General features: G+C 44.9%; 1 protein-coding gene across 1 annotated transcript in view; it reads right to left on the bottom strand.

The window, feature by feature from the left end:
* Positions 1–11,915: 11,915 nt before the first annotated feature.
* The window catches only part of LOC119461376 (serine/threonine-protein kinase 40-like), a 28,597-nt gene continuing 23,071 nt past the window's right edge, over positions 11,916–17,441 (bottom strand). Inside the window, exon 8 of the mRNA XM_037722670.2 lies at positions 11,916–15,987. Within this exon, the coding sequence (XP_037578598.1) occupies positions 15,582–15,987 (406 nt within the window). The 3' untranslated portion in view covers positions 11,916–15,581. The remainder of the gene's footprint in view (positions 15,988–17,441) is intronic.

The following is a 17,441-nucleotide window of genomic DNA, read 5'->3' as shown; positions in this document are numbered from 1 at the left end:
TTCCTAGACAGTATATTTTTCAAAGGCAACGTTACAGTGCCAGCCAACGAAGCTTGGTCCAGCCCGGTGTGGGTTTTTCATGCGTGGTTGTACACTCCACTGGTAGCTCACGTGGATAATAAGAGCGTCAACACAAAATACATGGGATATGCATAGGATAGAACAATCCAGCTAAGCGACCATACTTGCCATGGTGCAACAAGCATGTATACATATGACTTCTACAACGTGTACCTTGATTTTTAACCCACTGAATCTTGTTTGCCCACGAGGAGTATTTCATGGTAAGACATCGACGTTCGGCAGTATGCACGGGGACTGAACTAACACTGCAGTCTAGATTCTGACGGTGCTGTTTCCGTGTTGAGCTGTTTCTCAAAATTAAATCGTTCTTTGCTGGTTAATTTTAGTAGGCGTTAATTTGAAGTAAAGCTAATTGAGGCTTCGAGCTGTTTGCACCGCACGAAAAGGCATGTACCAATATTTATTCCCTTTACGGGCTACTAATTCAACTCTGTTAGGCAATTTACAGGTGCTCGTTGTTTGTGGACCAGCAGTTATGACTGATCTGTTTGGCGAAACTGACACAGTCCTAGACCCATCGGTTAGGGTGAAATATACCTTTTAGTCCAACTCAAGTCCAACTGAAGGTGTCCAACTCAAGAGCTCAGATAGAATTCGCTGAACTGTCAAAGCTGATCATCAAGAAGAAAGTAAGGGATATTCAAAATAATAATGTGGAAAAGATTGAGATAACCGTAAAACATGGACGCAGCATGAAATCGGTGAGAAGAAAGCTTGGCATACGACCAGGCAAGCATGCACTGAAAGATAAGCAGGGTAACATCATCAGCAATTTCAATGAATAGTAAAAGCAGCAGAATTCTATACTGGCCTGTAGAGTACCCAGAGCAGCCAAGCTACTTTCATTCCAAGTAGTGGTGAACATTATACAGATGCTCCTTCTATAACTAACGATGAAGTTAGAAGGGCCTTGCAAGACATGACCCAAGGAAAAGCAGCTGGAGAAGATGGAATAACAGTCGACTTAATGAAAGACTGAGGAGATATCGTGCTTAAAAGCTTACGGCCCTTTGTACGCAATGCCTCATGACTTCAAGTGTGCCAAAAGAACTGGAAGAATGCCAACATTATACTTATCCATAAGCAGGGCGACATTAGAGAATTAAAAGATTATAGACCCATTAGCTTGCTTTCAGTATTGTATAAAATATTCAAGATAATTTCCAATAGAATCAGGGCAATACTTCACTTCAATTAACCAAGAGAACAGGCTGGGTTCAGGAAGGGATATTCTACAATGGATCACATCCATGTCATCAATCAGGTAATCGAGAAATCTGCAGAGTACAATAAACCCCTCTATATGGCTTTCACAGATTATGAAAAGGGATTTGATTCAGTAGAAATACTAGCAGTCATAGAGGCATTGCGTAATCAAGGAGTACAGGAGGCATACGTGAATATCTTCGGAAATATCTACAAAGATTCCACAGCTACATTGGTTCTCTACAAGAAAAGTAGAAAATCACCTATCAAGAAAGGGGTCGGGCAAAGAGAGACAATCTCTCCCATGCTATTCACTGCATGCTTAGAAGTATTGAAGCTCTTAGACTGGGAAGGCTTAGGAGAGAGAATCAATGGCGATTATCTCGGCAACCTTCGGCTTGCAGGTGACTTTGTCCTGTTCAGCAACAATGGGATCGATGAATTACAACAAATGATTGAGGACCTTAACCGAGAAAGTGTAAGAGTGGGGTTGAAGATGAATATGCAGAAGACAAAGGTAATGTTCAATAGCGTTGCCAGGGAACAAGAATTCAGGATCGCCAGCCAGCTTCTAGAGTCTGTAAAGGAGTATGTTTATCTAGGTCAATTACTCGCAGGGGACCCTGATCATGAGTAAGAGATTCACAGAAGAATAAAATTGGGTTGGAGTGCATACAGCAGGCATTACCAAATCCTGACTGAGAGCCTACCACTGTCGTTGAAAAGAAAACTATACAATCATTGCATTCTGCCCGTGCTAACATATGTGGCAGAAACTTGGAGCTTAACAAAAAAGCTCGAGAACTAGTTAAGGACTGCACAAAGAGCGATGGAACGAAAAATATTAGGCCTAACATTAAGAGACAGGAAGAGAGCGGTGTGGATCAGAGAGCAAACTGGGATAGCCGATATTCTAATGAACGTTAAGAGAAAAAACGAAAAAGAACGTTAAGAGAAAAATGGAGGTGGGCAGGCCATTTAATGCATATGACCGTTAGAGTTACAGAATGGGTACCAAGGGAAGGGAAGAGCAGTCGAGGACGGCAGAAAACTAGGTGGTTTGATGAAGTTAGGAAATTGCAGGCGCAAGTTGGAATCAGCTAGCACAAGACAGTTGGAGGTCATAAAATAGGCTGAAAATAGGCTGATGATGATGATAAAATAGGCTGACATAAAAATAGGCTGATGATGATGATACCTCTTAGACCGTATGGCTGCAGCTACCAAGAAGCCGAAGCCTCACTCATTAAGGTCATGGGACAGATTGAAGATATCATTCACCGAAGGAGGTCAAAAATCAAGTGAATTCATATATGAGGTTTATGGTGTCTTTCTTATGATGCATGTATACGAGACGGTCTTTGATGAACTGACGAAGCGATTAATTCTCAGTCTGTATAATTGAACCGCGTAGGTTCAATACTTCGTGATGCAGTGGTAGATGGATTTTCCTCTTGAAGGCAGCCTAAGTTGCGTTCTAGTGCTTCGAGTATACTTTAGGCATTGCAATTGGTCGTTTAAAGAAATGCTTCATGCATGGTTTCCCTTGGAAGTTGGAGTGAACGGATGGGTTTCACGAACAATGCGTGCCTCGCCATAACGACAGTCGGTTGCTTTCGTTGCGGGAGGGGTGTGCCATGCTGTCAATAAAGACTGCTGCAGATAGGTGACTATGAAACATTTCATCGCTATTAATGGTTTGGCTCTCGATCTAACCATGAAGCTTTTCTTTCAAGTGATTGCTGTTATGGTGTTCGTGAATTATATTATGTGTGACACGCAGTCGTATTAACAGCCATGAACAATGCTTTTCTGGGTGCCTGTTTCGTAGAACGTTGAAAGTAATAGCAAATGTTTTCATACAGAGAGCACACCTACCTCTTCCTTTTACGCATTATTACAGTGACCACATTTGACTGGAACAACTAGAACCTCGATGAAAGCTTCACCAGCAGTATCCTTCTAGTAACATACCAAGATTGCTGTTCTGTGCAAAAGGCAATCCTGACTGAGAGCTTACCACTGTCGTTGAAAAGAAAACTATACAATCATTGCATTCTGCCAGTGCTAACTAACTAAATTAAGCGTGGTATGATGCGCGCACAAGCAAACATGAACACATCACTCGATGACCGCGGAAATTCGCTGTCAAAACGCTGGAGTGTGGAAACGTGGCAACAGCAGACCTTCGTGCTGCTCTCGCGTGAACACGAAATAAGCCGCGAAAACACAGCGCACGGTGGACTGTGTACCTTTCGCAGTTGGCTTTGAAGATACAGTGGCCCGGGCGGGCCGCCCGTAGTGGAATCCCCCCCCCCCCCCCCCTATCCTCCCCCCGGAGCCCTGTACGGCCCGGGCGGCACGGCCGCGCCCGCCCGGGCCGCTGTATCTTGAAAGCCATCTGCGCGGCCGCCCGGGCCGGAGTAATACGCCCCCTCCCTACTCGGCACGCTTCCTTCCCGCTTTTCCCACTTCCCTCCCTTGCGTGCGCGAGATTGAGCTGCGCTCGCCGGCTCACCATCGCACCCTTTCACTCGCACGTACAACATACGGTGCGCGGCGACGATTTTGTCGCCTTTGGACTTTATACGCAACCTCACGGTGACGGCGACGGCAGAAATGCGCTTGGAGTGTCAAATTGCTATCGCAAACATTGCTAGGGGTCCCTTATGCTAGACGACTTGAAGATGAAAGCCGGAGCTCCGCTAACTCAAATGACACGACTACCACTTTATACGCTTTGTGAAATTTCTTTTTAAAATCATTTTTGCAAGTCATCGTTATGTCGACGAACTCGGACCGTGACTCAGCACTTTTTTTTTGCTAAGTCATCACTCTGAAACCACAATTTACAGTTATTTTGGAAGTCATGGAGATATTCCTGATAAGAGACTAGAGGGTGAGGTCGCCAGGGCTCCCCCGTTGTACCAAGGGCTGAGTTACTGAAACCCCGAGCTGTGAGATGCACCATCGATCGTTGCCTGGGATGTCATGATGCGCTGGCACCCACACAATCTTACTTGTCTTTTCTTTTTTTTTCTTTTTTTTTTTGGGGGGGGGGGGGGGGGGGGGGGGAGGGGTCTCTCTGGAGTATTTGCCAGGAGGTTCGGTGAATTCTGTCGTACGAGAAATTGCGACACGCTTTGGAGTCCGTTATGACGGTGTCTGCAGTCGTCTGTGCGATCGCCAAGGCGCCTTCCTCGGCGACGATGGGGTTGTCATTGGGGATGGAGACTTTCTTGCCGGGGTACAGAGCCGCGTCGCTGTAAGCAACAAGTGGATTAATTGTTGCCGTACTGTTTGGTGATGGCTTTAGCCGTTGCAGCTCTTCTTACTGCGTTGTGGATGGGGTGCATGTTTCTTAGTAGCGGTTGAACCATAGAGAAAGAAAAAAAAAGTTAACTTTTTTTTCTTTCTCTATGGTTCAACCAAGATATATCTGGCTCCGTATGCAATTGGGTCGCAAGGCCGTCTTTTGGGGTTGATGCTGCAGCGGCACGTTAATGTCCAGTCTGCCTAGAATAATTCGTCCCGTTGTCGTGGTGGCAAGTCTTACCCGTTGATTGGTCAGGTGAGCCTCCACGAGCTCTTCGGTGGTGTTGTGGCGCCCTAGCTTCAGCAGCCGTACTGATTGGTAAACACAGAACACGCTGCTTTGCGCAAGAGGGTGTCGATTTTCGAATGTCGGTGTAAATCAAGAGTGCGTACGGTACGGAGTAATTAAGTGACTCGACAACGAAGGCTTGTACGAGGCGCAGCGCTGCCTCCTCCCCCATGCCCCTAGCTTGTTTTCGATATTATTGTTCGGAGCATGTGGGTGACTTGCTCGACCGTCGACTTTAGTCTGTTTATAACGATGGTGTACGTTGGTTCTGTTTTGCTGCATTCAGAGCACCTTGATGCTGGGGGAGGGGGAGATTACGTGTCTTCCACGTGGATGCGTATGGTAGCGTGAATCTGCATGGTTTGGGCTTTTTGCCAGGAATGACCACTAGCAGTACTGATTTCAGCGGGGCACAGGCCAGCACACACCCCTTTGCATAGTTGTTATATATAACGACGTCCGCCGTGCTTTGAAACCTGTCCTCGACTTCTTGCCACGCAATACTACCAATACAAGTTTATATCATGATCACTACTTCTATAAGCATCTATTTGGACCTATTTTATTTGTCCAATATAAGTTTATATCACTACTTCTACTAATTGTTTTGATTGGGACCCATAAAGCATTTTTGTTTGTCTTATAGAACACTGTATTGCCCTAGCTGATAGAGGACTGGAAATATCTTTATGGGACCTGTATACTTTTGTACACTTTGCTATGGGACCTGTACATTCTGCTATGGGACCTGTAGGTTCTTTTATTGGACCTATATATTTCGTATAAGACCAACAGATATTTCTATTGGAATTTTTCTTACGGAAGTGCATTGCGAGCACATTGATGCTGGGGTATCGAGGGGCGATTACGTGTCCTTCCATGTGCATGGATGCGTATACGGTATAGGTGAATCTGGTTTGGGCTTTTTTGCCGGGAATGACCACTAGCAGTTCCGACTTCTGAGGGGCACGGGGCAGCACACACCCCTTTGCAAAGCTGTTAACGACGTCCGCCGCGGCTTGACGCCTGTCCTCCATCAGAAGTTCATCTTCCCTGTGGAGCCTGTAGAAGACGAAATATGGTAATGGCGTCTGCGTAAAGCCCGTGTCGTGTCCCTGATCTCGTTTAGCGCAGTAAGGGGGGGGGGGGGGGGGGGCAATTCAATGAGGGCGATATTGAAGAGGAGTAAACCTTTGACCGTGGACATGGTTCTTAATAAATGAACAATACGCGTCACTTTAGTCTATAGCGGACATCGAATTTTGCCTGCTGCGTAACCAATGTTTGTGTTGACGCTCGCGGCAACGCGCTGGTGCAGCGTTTATGTTTCTGTACTTAACCCCAAGTGTTCACCGTTTATGTTCGCTGCGAGAGTGTATCATTATCAATCTAATTTTCTTCCTTTTCATTTTGTCACCATGCCACGCATGTGAAAGGCACCACGCACTGCTGGAAACCTAGTGGTGCGTGGTTATATATACGCTGCATGCATTTAGCGCCCCTGAAAAAATGCCGGTTGTATATTCTTGTACTAAAAACATTTATATTCTTTTTGTAATAGAAGCAATGTCGTTTTCGCTTTCAATAAAATCAAATACACACGAATATTTTGTTGGAGAAACTGTATGCGTGTGTTTCAATTAACTTGGGCCAAACTTAATTTATGCTTCGTAGCTCGACAGAACCGAGGTATTGTTGTTTGCCGTCGCTTGTAGATACTCAAGTTATTTTTTACAGTCTGCCTAATTGAATAATTAGTCTTAATACATAATCATCTTCTCAATTATTATAATTAGATTAAAACTGTCAATGACAAAGTTGTAGAGCAACATGAGAAACTCCCGATACAGCTTTCTGTTGTTCAATACGTGCTACATAAAAGTGTTTTTCAGAGCATGAAAGAAGCCCGCGGATACACTCAATATTGCTGCGTGACTGGCCACTCGATCGAGGTACTTTGCATGTATTCGCGGGCATCTTTCACGCTCGGAAAAATACTTTTATGTAGCACGTATTGAGCAACAGAAGGCTGTATCGGGAGTTTCTCATGTTGCCCTACAATTTTCTCATCGACACTTTTCATCTAATTATAATAATATGAGAAGTCGATTAACTAATTAATTAGGACTACGGTAATTATCCAATTAGGCAGATTGCAAAAAATAACCTGAGTATCTACATGCGACGGCAAACAACAATACCTTGGTTCAGTCGAGCTACGAAGCATTTGCACATTTTTAATGTTTGGCCCAAATTAACTGAAACACTTACACATGTATAGTCGAAACGGCGTGCGATCGCGCCTCCTTGAATCCAAAGTCGCCGTCACTCATGCTTGTAGTTCCCATGAAAAAGAATTATCTCCTAATACAACTAATGCTTTTGTGGTTGTGGCCATTAACCACGCAGGAATAATGACAGCCCTGATACTTTTTTTAAAGGGTTTTGCACCTCCTCCACCGTAAAACCACTGGCCATTTTCTCCCGTTTGTATGACTAAACAATGCCCGCGATGTCCGCAAGGGGGCGCTGTGTGTCAGCTCGAAGTAGAGTTACTGTATATACAGTAACTCTAGCTCGAAGTAAAGTCACTGGAACCTGGAAAGCACCGCAACTACACTACAGTGTACTAGAAGTCTACCGCGGGAGCGCGCGCAGACAACACTGCGCTGTTGCCAGATTTGGTCCAACGCGTCTCTCGGGCGGCAGCAGCATGATCATGCAGCTATGTAGCTTCGCTTTCAGCGGTTTATATTATCGTAAATCGAAACGTATTTCATCGTCCTTTAGATAAAAGATGAGATGGTGCATCTTCTATGCGTGCGAAGCAGTACAGATAAGTACGATCGGAAGATTTTTACAGGCGCCAAATTGCATGCAGCGAGACCAGCCACAGGACGGGCGCTCGTGCGGCCGGCCTTTCCTTTGTTCGTCCCGATAAGTTTTGTGCTATCGTTCGGAAGCTATTCAAGGAATATACTAAATTTCTTAATTGCACAATTAAGCAACATTACTCCTGTTTTAAGCATTTTATACGTCGCAGGCTTACGTGAATCTCGGGTTTGTTTACATTAAATGGACTGCATGTTTTACCCTCGTAGCTAACTCGTAGCTATTCGACGCGCTGCAAAAAACGCGAGCAGCTGTTCCTCGTTTTTTCTAGGCTTGCTAAAGTGAAGACTGGCACTATGGTTGTCGCTGCGGGCCCTGTGAAATCCACACACACACACACACACACAAAAAAAAAAAAACGCGTTTCGCGCAGCTAGATGTGATTTAAATTACACCTACTCGGAAAGTGAAACATTCAAATACGCTTTCAAGATAGAGCCAGCAGAAATAGTTTTCGCCAGCTGTGGAAGAAGACGACGACGAACACGCGAGCAGTGGCACGAGCGCGTTTTTGTGACCACGTGACGTGTGCAATCAGGCACGCACTAGGCACCATAGAGTTTCTCACTATAACACCTAGAGGGTAAACTGGCGCCACCGTCTATGCGAGTTTCTTAAAGGGCTGCCGTGCCCTCATGGAAATGACGGGATATGTGTCTGCGAGGCTTGTGTTGGCTGGTGTTGTACGAGGCTTCGTCTAAAACATGGATATGGCTACACAAATAACGCGTTCTTAAAATAAAATCTACATAAAAGGCTTTCATTCATCCATATTACATCTCTCAATAAAGTTTACTCACCTACAATGCAGCATCAAGCGAAGAAAAGCAAGAACAGACGACAAGTTGTTCCAAAGCGAGCGAGAATCTTGTCGTCTGCCCTCCAACTTTAGCGGCCAGCTGATACCTTTTACGTTTCATAGAATTGTGCGTCCAATAGTATGTCCTTGAAATTAAACAAAACATGTTTTTGTGTAATAATAAAGCTAGCGCAGTTTTTTACGTTCTGTTTTAGCAGGAAATGAATCATTGTGACAGACGGAACGGTGCTAGCCAGGCGCGTCTTCAAGGCGTTCGGGCTCTCCAAGAACGATGACAAACCGAATCCACAATATACCAGCATTCCCTTGCATACCACGGCGCAGCAGGGCCACATTTCCCTCTAGGTTTTATAGTGTGAAACTCTATGCTAGGCACACCTTTAGTAAGCTAGGGCTCTATTCTGGACACGCATGGCGGCTGCACGGCCGCCATTATCCGCCATCTTGGCTGTCTCATTGGATGTCCGGAGGTCACGTGTTTTGAAATTTGTGCCGGGAAACGGAAGTTTTGCTACATGCAATTTTGCGTTTTCGTCAGAATGATGAAACGTGACGTGGAGCTGCAAACTTTATCGACTAATACTTTTTTGTGGTCCTTGGCACCTCTATTGCGACTTTAGCGCTTAAAAAGAAAGTGGACGGTAGCGTGCAGAAGCTCGTGCAATGCATCTGCAATTTCGCGAATATGTGGTGGCGCCCCAAGATAGCCGGCATTAGGGTGCCTCGATGTCCTCCTCGCCCGCCGCTCCGTAGCGGCGGGCGAGGAGGACATCGAGGCACCCTAGCCGGCATGTCAGCTCGCTCCCACTTACCCCTCCCCGTTGGTGCTGAGCCGTGCTCCCTCAAGGGCTGCAGAAGATAGCGCCAACCTTTCCCTTTCCCTCAAGAACCACTTACCTACCTGATTGGCTGAAGGAATATCCTGTGAAGAGCGTCACAGGAAGGGCTGTTTCGTAAACGTCAATTTGACGTTGCGTGACGTTGCGCTCGGCCGCCATTGCAGAGATTTTCCGCCATAATTTGTGGTGCGACGAGCCACGCGAATTATGGTAATGAGCGGCCATATGCAATGACAGTGGAGAGGCATGCGTATCGCCGCATTTTCCCTGTCATTTGGGGCGATGAAAATCTTTTGTTCACAACGCGTGCTCATAGCATTTGCATCGCTCTCGGGTGGTGTTGGCATTTGTGTTTGGAACCATCATTTTTATTAAAAACACGTTTATTTGAAATAATATTGGTTGAAACTAGCAAACTCCTTGCGACTTTTTGCAATTTTCGCCACTGCGTTTGTATTGTAATCAATATTAATGTCTTTTCGCCTAATCAAAGGCTATGACAATGGCGACTTTTTAATTTATAAAGATAAATGTACGCAAGGCGGCGTCTTGAAGTTTCCTCTCGCGGTGCGAGTAAGCAGCGAAGTGAACAAGAGATGGCAGTGCACTAATTTGAATTTTTTTTCACGGGAAATTGTAAAAAAATGCGCTTTTTGCGAGTGTGCAGACGATTGCGCGTCTTACATCTTAGTTGCAGTACTCAAATGCGCAAGGAAAGAGAAAGGGATAAAGAAAAGGGGAGGTTAGGTCGGCCGCAGGGGGGGGGGTTACAACCCCAGAACGCCCCCGTCGGTGCGCCACTGGTCGTTACTACAAAATGCTTACGCATCATTGAGATTACTCCTTGAGGCGATTCTACATTATCTTTTTTTTTTGCTTTTGGTATGTATAAAGAAAGAAACAAAATGGTAGCCAAATCTTTGTTTATAACAGAAGCAAAACAGAATTGCTGAAAATGTTTTTCAGATTTCTTTTGTGAAAATTCAAAGCAGCACGTCAAGTGTGAACTTAAAGAATAATCTATTTACCTTAAAGTACTGAGAGTAAAAGGAATTCTGAAGCATACAATGTGACTTGATCCTGATTTCCAACTTTTTAATGTTAGACCACACCAGAAAAGTCATGCAGATTTGGTGGCATTAATATTAACCATAGCGATACCCATACCACAAATGAATACCATGACTTCAGGTTTGTGCAGATGGTGTTTGGACTCCTTGCAGCAAGTACTCTTGAAGCAATTGTCAAGTCAGGGAACATCCACTTCCTCATACACGATCACACTATTTCTCTGAGCAAATTGAAGGCACATTCCACACTGTAGTAGTGGGAAGTGACATTGTCATTTTATTGTAACAACATAGAAATTTCTTGAATGGTGGTGCTGCAGACATGCACTTTGGCTTTAATGTGAACGAAACAGGCAAGTAATGTTTGCAAATGAGCCGTTAATATTCAACTCGCCACTGTTGTGTCTGGCGGTCCTTCGGGACAAAGGAGGCCTCATTGACAGACGGGGAAGCTATCAAGTGCTCTTCACGCTTGTCGGTTCTCGCGCCAGGAAGTGTCACCTGGGACGGATGGATGAGCAGTTAGTGTCCAGGCTGCCTCACGCGTCGCTAAACGGCAACGTCGCCTTTTGGTGTGTTTCCGTGAATTACCAGCCCCGCCCGAACTACGACGAGGCCCGGCGCCGACTGCGACGCGCCAACCTGGAGCCCCTTTCGAGACAACAGCCACCACCCTCCCTGGAAATGGTGGCTTACGCGAACTGACCGCTACGGAGAGGCGACTCTTGAAAAGGGCCAGCGTCTAGCAATCCCGTGGGAGCCACATCAACGTTCGGTTCCCAAGGTGCCAACCGCTGCCTGTGTTCGGGGGCAACCAGGCAAGATTGGAGGCGGAGCCCGGCGGGAAACGATGGCACATCATGTGCGGGATATGGCGAACCGGTCGCAGGTGGTGATTGGCTAAGAAGAACTAAATTGCGTTCCCTCGTCGAGTGAAAGAGGGAAACGAAAGGGATAAAACAGCGGGTTTTGAGTGTTGTGAAAGGCTCGACCATGTAGAACGCTCGGAGATGTAAACGCTACTACATGCAAAGATGTTAGCACATGGACGGCTCCAATATCATGGAGCCCTTCTTGTAAAATACCGTATGTGCATTTGTATATAAAACAGTTTTCTAATCTCCCTGGGTATCTGCTCCTCTCAGCACCTGGCACGGCACCATCCATGGAACCTTCGTGGCCGCTCGGACTTCGGCTTGCGCAACACCACAAAGTGCTACTTCTGTGTGAAGTATGAGTGGGGACCAGCCACTGTTGTAGGTGGAAGAGCTGTGTATACCAGGCGCTCCTATTTATGCAACACTTGGTGTATGCCAAAGTGTGACCCAAGGACCCATGTGTGTGACCCTAAGTGTGACCCTGTCACTACAAGTCTTTTGCACACTAAAACAGTAAGCAGGTGGAGGTAGTAAATGGCATTTATATAAACAATCAACCAGAGCAATTGTAAAACTAAACAACAGATGTCAATTTTGTAAACTTGTGTGGCAAAATAAATGAATGCATTAGGAAGATGATGCGAGGTGATGAAAACATGCACATCACCATACAAGTCCAGTAAATGGTGGAACAATTCACTCAAGTTCAAAACACTAAGTGAAATTACAAGAATCAATGATTTTGTTGTAATCAACCATAAGGTTGCCACCTTTGTCGAGACCAAAAAGAAAGAAGTACCAGAAAGAGAGGTGGGGGTGTTTTTTGTAAAAAGTTTTGCAAGCACCCTGTGATACAAGTCTTATGCACAGTAAAATGAAAACAACATAAAGTGGCAGTATGCCAAGTACATGCAAAACTGAAGTTTACTGGCATTACATAAATTTTAGTACACTCTTATTAAATATCTTAATGCTGCAGTTGTTGCAAATGATTTTTATTTGTAATGCCAAATTAGTTATATTAGCTTACAAACAACCAAGCAAGATGTAGAAGTGTAGATATAAACAAAATAAGTGATGCTTTAAGGAATGAGGGAAAATTTAGGGAATTAGGAATGAATTTGCTTGCAACAATTCAGTTGTGTGTTGTGAATCAATGCTTGACAGAATGCTCATGATGCAGCTTAAACAAGCCGATTTAGGGAGAACTCGAAAATGCTGTGCCTATGTGGGAGGGCCAAACTGGCAGCTGGCACCATAAGGAAATAAACTGGCTGTGCCAGTCAGGTAGTAACCCTAACCATTGCTATTTTCTTGGATGGACATCCATACATGTACATTTTGAGACGTACGCATGACAAGGAACATGAAAAACATACACCATGTATGATAACAAGAGGCACTGAATGTATGAAAAATGTCTCACTAAATGAAGAAGCTTATGACAAGTACGAAAAATAGCTGCACTTAGTTCAGCATTCTCCTGCAACGGCTTTTCAAAAATATTTTTTAGAGACCATGTAAAGAAAAGTCTTGTAAGGAGGAACACTGTCATAAGAACCTTTGCAATGTGAGAGCATTGCCATCAGCAACAGAGAGATTGAATAAGGTAAAGTAATTTCACCTTAGCACCTTCCAAATTAGTATGTTAAGTACAATGAATAATCGTGCAAAACACTTAACCATTTTTAATAACGAAACACAGTCATTTCATTTGGAAGTTGGTTGCCAGCCATTAATTATACTGTACTGAAATTGTTGCTACCACTATAAAACAGCAGGCCATGGGGCTGGCAGATAAAACAGCTCCATTCGTCCAATTCAATTCCATGCTTATCAGCTGCTCCACCAAATAATGGTTAATATAGGCAGGGTAGGGCACATATCAGCGATGACAGGTTAAATGAAATGAAATTTCCAACAGGCACTACATCACTTCATTATTTCAGCTGATGCCCTGGTTTCATTTGAACAAGAAAATTCATTCAGAGAGCAGAAAGACATGCCTAATGCATTGAGAGACAAGTTGGTCTTTGAATGGCTAGCATCTGGCTTTGCTGTAGCGATTAAGACAAGCAAAAAATGGCAGCAGGTTCTTTTCAGCAGCCATTGCTAAAACTGACTGCAATTGCCAAGAATTCAGAGTACCATACTGCTCAAGTGATAAATTGGAACACGAGATTATAAATATCACCAAAACTCTACCAAAACGTTTAAAAGTAGAAGGTCACTTTATCATTTTAACATTAAAAGTCTAGACTAAACCTAATGTTTTATTCTCAGAGTTGATTTTTGTTTACACAGCTTAAAGTTAGTGTTTTATAACAGAGAGACTGTACTAAATTAAGTAGCTGTTTTTCACGGTTGCAAGAGGGTGGCAATGTAATATATTGTGAATAAATAATACAAATTGGATAACTGACACATGTACACAAAATATGTGGCCAGCTGACGGAGATTGAACATGAGCACCATTTTATAGCGAAGGCGACATTTAAGACTGCTTTCACTGCCAGAATGTCATTTACCAGTGTGCTATTTCCGGAAAATAGAAGTAACAGCAATTTTGAAACACTGCTGCCCAGATATGCCTTTACGGTGTCTTGGCTCTTCGAGAAAAACACAAACCCGAAGCCACTACATCCCGGCATTCTCATGCATACCACATAGTGGCAGTGCCGGTTTTAACAGCGAAGCTGTTTAAGCCAGCCGTAATTTGTGGTGCGCAGCAAGACACTACCAAAAAAGAAAAGAAAAGAAATTTTCCTGCCGAGGCGGGATTCGAATCCGCGTACCCCCGGTTCCAAAGCGAGCGTCGTAACCACTCTTGCAGAACGTGCATTTATGCGAACCATATGATTGCGTTTGAGCGTCGTCGTCTTCGTCCACAGCTGGCGCGTTCATATGCTTGTGCTCTGCGAGGTGAAGAGGTATCGCGCGCTGTGAGTGCGAGAGAGAGAGAGAGAGACGCATTTACGGAGCGGGTCTCCTGGAACGCGGTGTCGGCATTGGAACGCAGTGTCGGTGCTGCAAGCTGCGCTACGGAACGCGCAGTGACGACCGCAAGTCCGAGCCGCGCGAAAAGAAATTATCATCATCATGAGTAATAAGATGAAAAGTTTGCGCACACTTCCGGAAAATGCTGGGCTACGACCGCCCAGCTTCACTGTTTCAAGCGTTGCGTGGCCGAGTGCAAGGTTAAGCGTTTTTTTCCCTCTAGGCAGTAAGAAACTCGATGGTGGCAGGGATGCGCTTGAGGAACTGTGGTAGTTGTGAATGGGCATTTATTCCTGCAGTAGTAGTTCTGGCTGCTCGAAAAGCCAAAGATAGTACGGCACTCTGCCTCCGGCTTGGAAAGAGTGGTTTCTAACCTGGCTATTTCGATCCATAGGATTGGAGTGCGACCAGTGTATTTTTCCAGTGGTCTAAATGTGTCATACTCGAAACCAACTAGCCTAGCTTTCTGCCTTAACTATGACTGGAGTGACCAGTCATAGGTGCCATGACTCTGTAAATGGCGTTGCCAGAGTGGCGAGACTGATGGGTTGTCACGATACTCAGCAGCAAAAGGCCAATAAGTCCTTGCGAGTTAAAAGCTGTAACCTATTGGCTCCATGCAACATTCTAGAGCATAGTTTAATGTAGCATGTATTTATGCAGCTGACGTAAGTCCCCTCAGCAGCAGCTCTGGCACAGTTCAATCTGGCGCTGCTGTTCTGAATGCCTGGGCTCAGCTGCCACCATTCTACACTACAGTTGAACTTCGATGCAACACAAATTATTGGATATAACGAAGTAAATGTCTTTTTGCAACGAAGTAAAAGTCTTTCTTGCCGATATCCCCTTGCAACAAACACATGCTTATAATGAATATAAGAAATCACAAAGGTATTTTAGAGTCTTATGCGATTTTGTTATAATGAGGCTTGACTGCACAAGTGATGGGTGATGCAGAAGCAAGGAACAACGGTGATGATACAAACAAGTGAAAGTGTAACAAGCGAACAAGTGAAGTTGTCGTGTAGCTTGCACTACATCTTTGCCCTATGTGTACAGTCCCATCATTTACACTAGACGCTGTCAGGTTTTTGATATGACAGACCCAGCTGTTGCTCATACTTCAAAGCTTTTTCTGACGAGGTGTAGTGCCGAGATTGAACATTTCCCGCACCACTGTCGGTGCTGGCATCAGGACGACGATGAACCGGAGGAGGAGGCGGTGTGACGCAACATGTTCTGGTAGTGCATGCTCTCGATGGCGGTCAGGGGCCGGGCGTCTTCGTGCACTCGCTGTATGGACAGCACGCCAGGCTGTCTCCTCTTGGGCACGGGACCGACAACGGGCGGCTTGCGAGTGTGTGGTGCGTATCCGATTCCAAGGCGTGTGCCGAAGATGAAGTCTCCCACATTGCTCCCCGAAGGATGCTGCAGCTCTGCCAGGTTGGAGGTGAAGGAAGGAGATGCGGCTGTTGCCGCTGTTCCCGAGGCAGACTGCTCTTGGCTCTTGCGCGCCTCGGCTTCTTCACCGCATGCATCGTCATCATCAATGTCTGGCACAACTTGGAGGGGCTTTCCACTAGCAGCCAGAGAATTCCTGTTGAAACAAAAGACACTTTAAGCACATGCATGCATGCAAACGAGACATTACTACATAACTGTGTTCCAGGGATAACCTTAGGTGATCTGCTTGAACGAGCAGACTGCATTGTTTAGTACTGCCTGTACAAAAAAAAAAAAAAGTAATACTGTTGAAGAGACAGTGATGGCAAACATAGCTGGAGTGATAGATCATGTATCCAAAACATTGTTCCACGTTACGAGATAATTTAATTGCTGAGAAAGAAAAATTGCAACTGAGGACAGCGTGCTTCTTGAAGGCATGCTTTTTTTAAGCTCTTGTGCACCTGCCATGCGCTGCACCAGCAATATCAGAGGCCCTACTTTACTGGACACCACTGCTCATGGTGAGACATGCTGCAGACATGGGTCCACACTACCATGAAAAGCTTTTTACAGCTGGTAACATAAATATATTGCATAGCTACATCTGTACAAGTACAGCCACTTTCAACCTGCTAGAGTTGCAGTTTAGGTGCTTAACACGTCACTTACACACTCTACTATCTATACAGTAGGTGATGTGACATGTGGGAAACTAGAGTACTCACGCCAAGTTCTACTGAACATAACAACACTTCCAAGTCACTCAAATCTACCTCTTGTTCTTGCTTTAATCGGTATCAAGGCAGAGAGTGCAGCTTCACTTATGTTGCTGCAAACGATTTGCAAGTCATTTCACTCTGTGTTTGTTTTGATATAAAGGGGTTCCCTGCAACAGGGAACAGTGATGCATTTGGGTCATTGCCTATTAAAAGTGTGCAGTACGCTTCCAACAGCACTATGCAACACGCGCTGTGAAACAAGATAGGCGAAGATGCCTATTGCAATAGGGTGGACCGCAATAGCTATGAATGCTACCTGCGAGGACCCACGAGAAGATTTACTGGTGGTGAAAGAGGAAACTGAGTGCCTGCCGGCACTTTCACGTGACACGGGCGGTTGAGTACTGCAGGGAAGCCACCATGACGGGTGCCTACTGCTCTCGATTGCAAGCGCTTCACATCTTCTCTTGTTCACATGGGATTTAGCAGATGAAAAATGTATCATATGATCACAACTTGGCGACGTACTAAACGTTGGTGCCAAAGGATAATGCTTTCCGGAAACGTATTAACCAGTAAAAAAGGCGCGTAACTGTATTGGGTCTTTTTTCATGTTCTCGATCGCAAATGTCGGCACTGGGAAATTGTACGAAACGGAATATTTTTAACGAGGTTCTACTGTATACCTATATTCTGTTTAGAACCCTTAAATGATATTGCTGGGTCCCAGATGTTTATTTTTGTGCTGTATTGACCCTAAGTTCGAATAAGCTTCAAGCTACAAACATACACCTTTGTGCATCTGTTCACCAGTGCATGCACAGTTTATATTGCGATTCCATCAGCTTCAATAAACCAGTTGGTAATGCGCACTAAAACATTTTAG

Source organism: Dermacentor silvarum, chromosome 8, assembly GCF_013339745.2.
Source record: "Dermacentor silvarum isolate Dsil-2018 chromosome 8, BIME_Dsil_1.4, whole genome shotgun sequence".
NCBI lineage: Eukaryota > Metazoa > Arthropoda > Arachnida > Ixodida > Ixodidae > Dermacentor > Dermacentor silvarum.
This window is presented reverse-complemented; position numbering and strand designations above follow the sequence as displayed.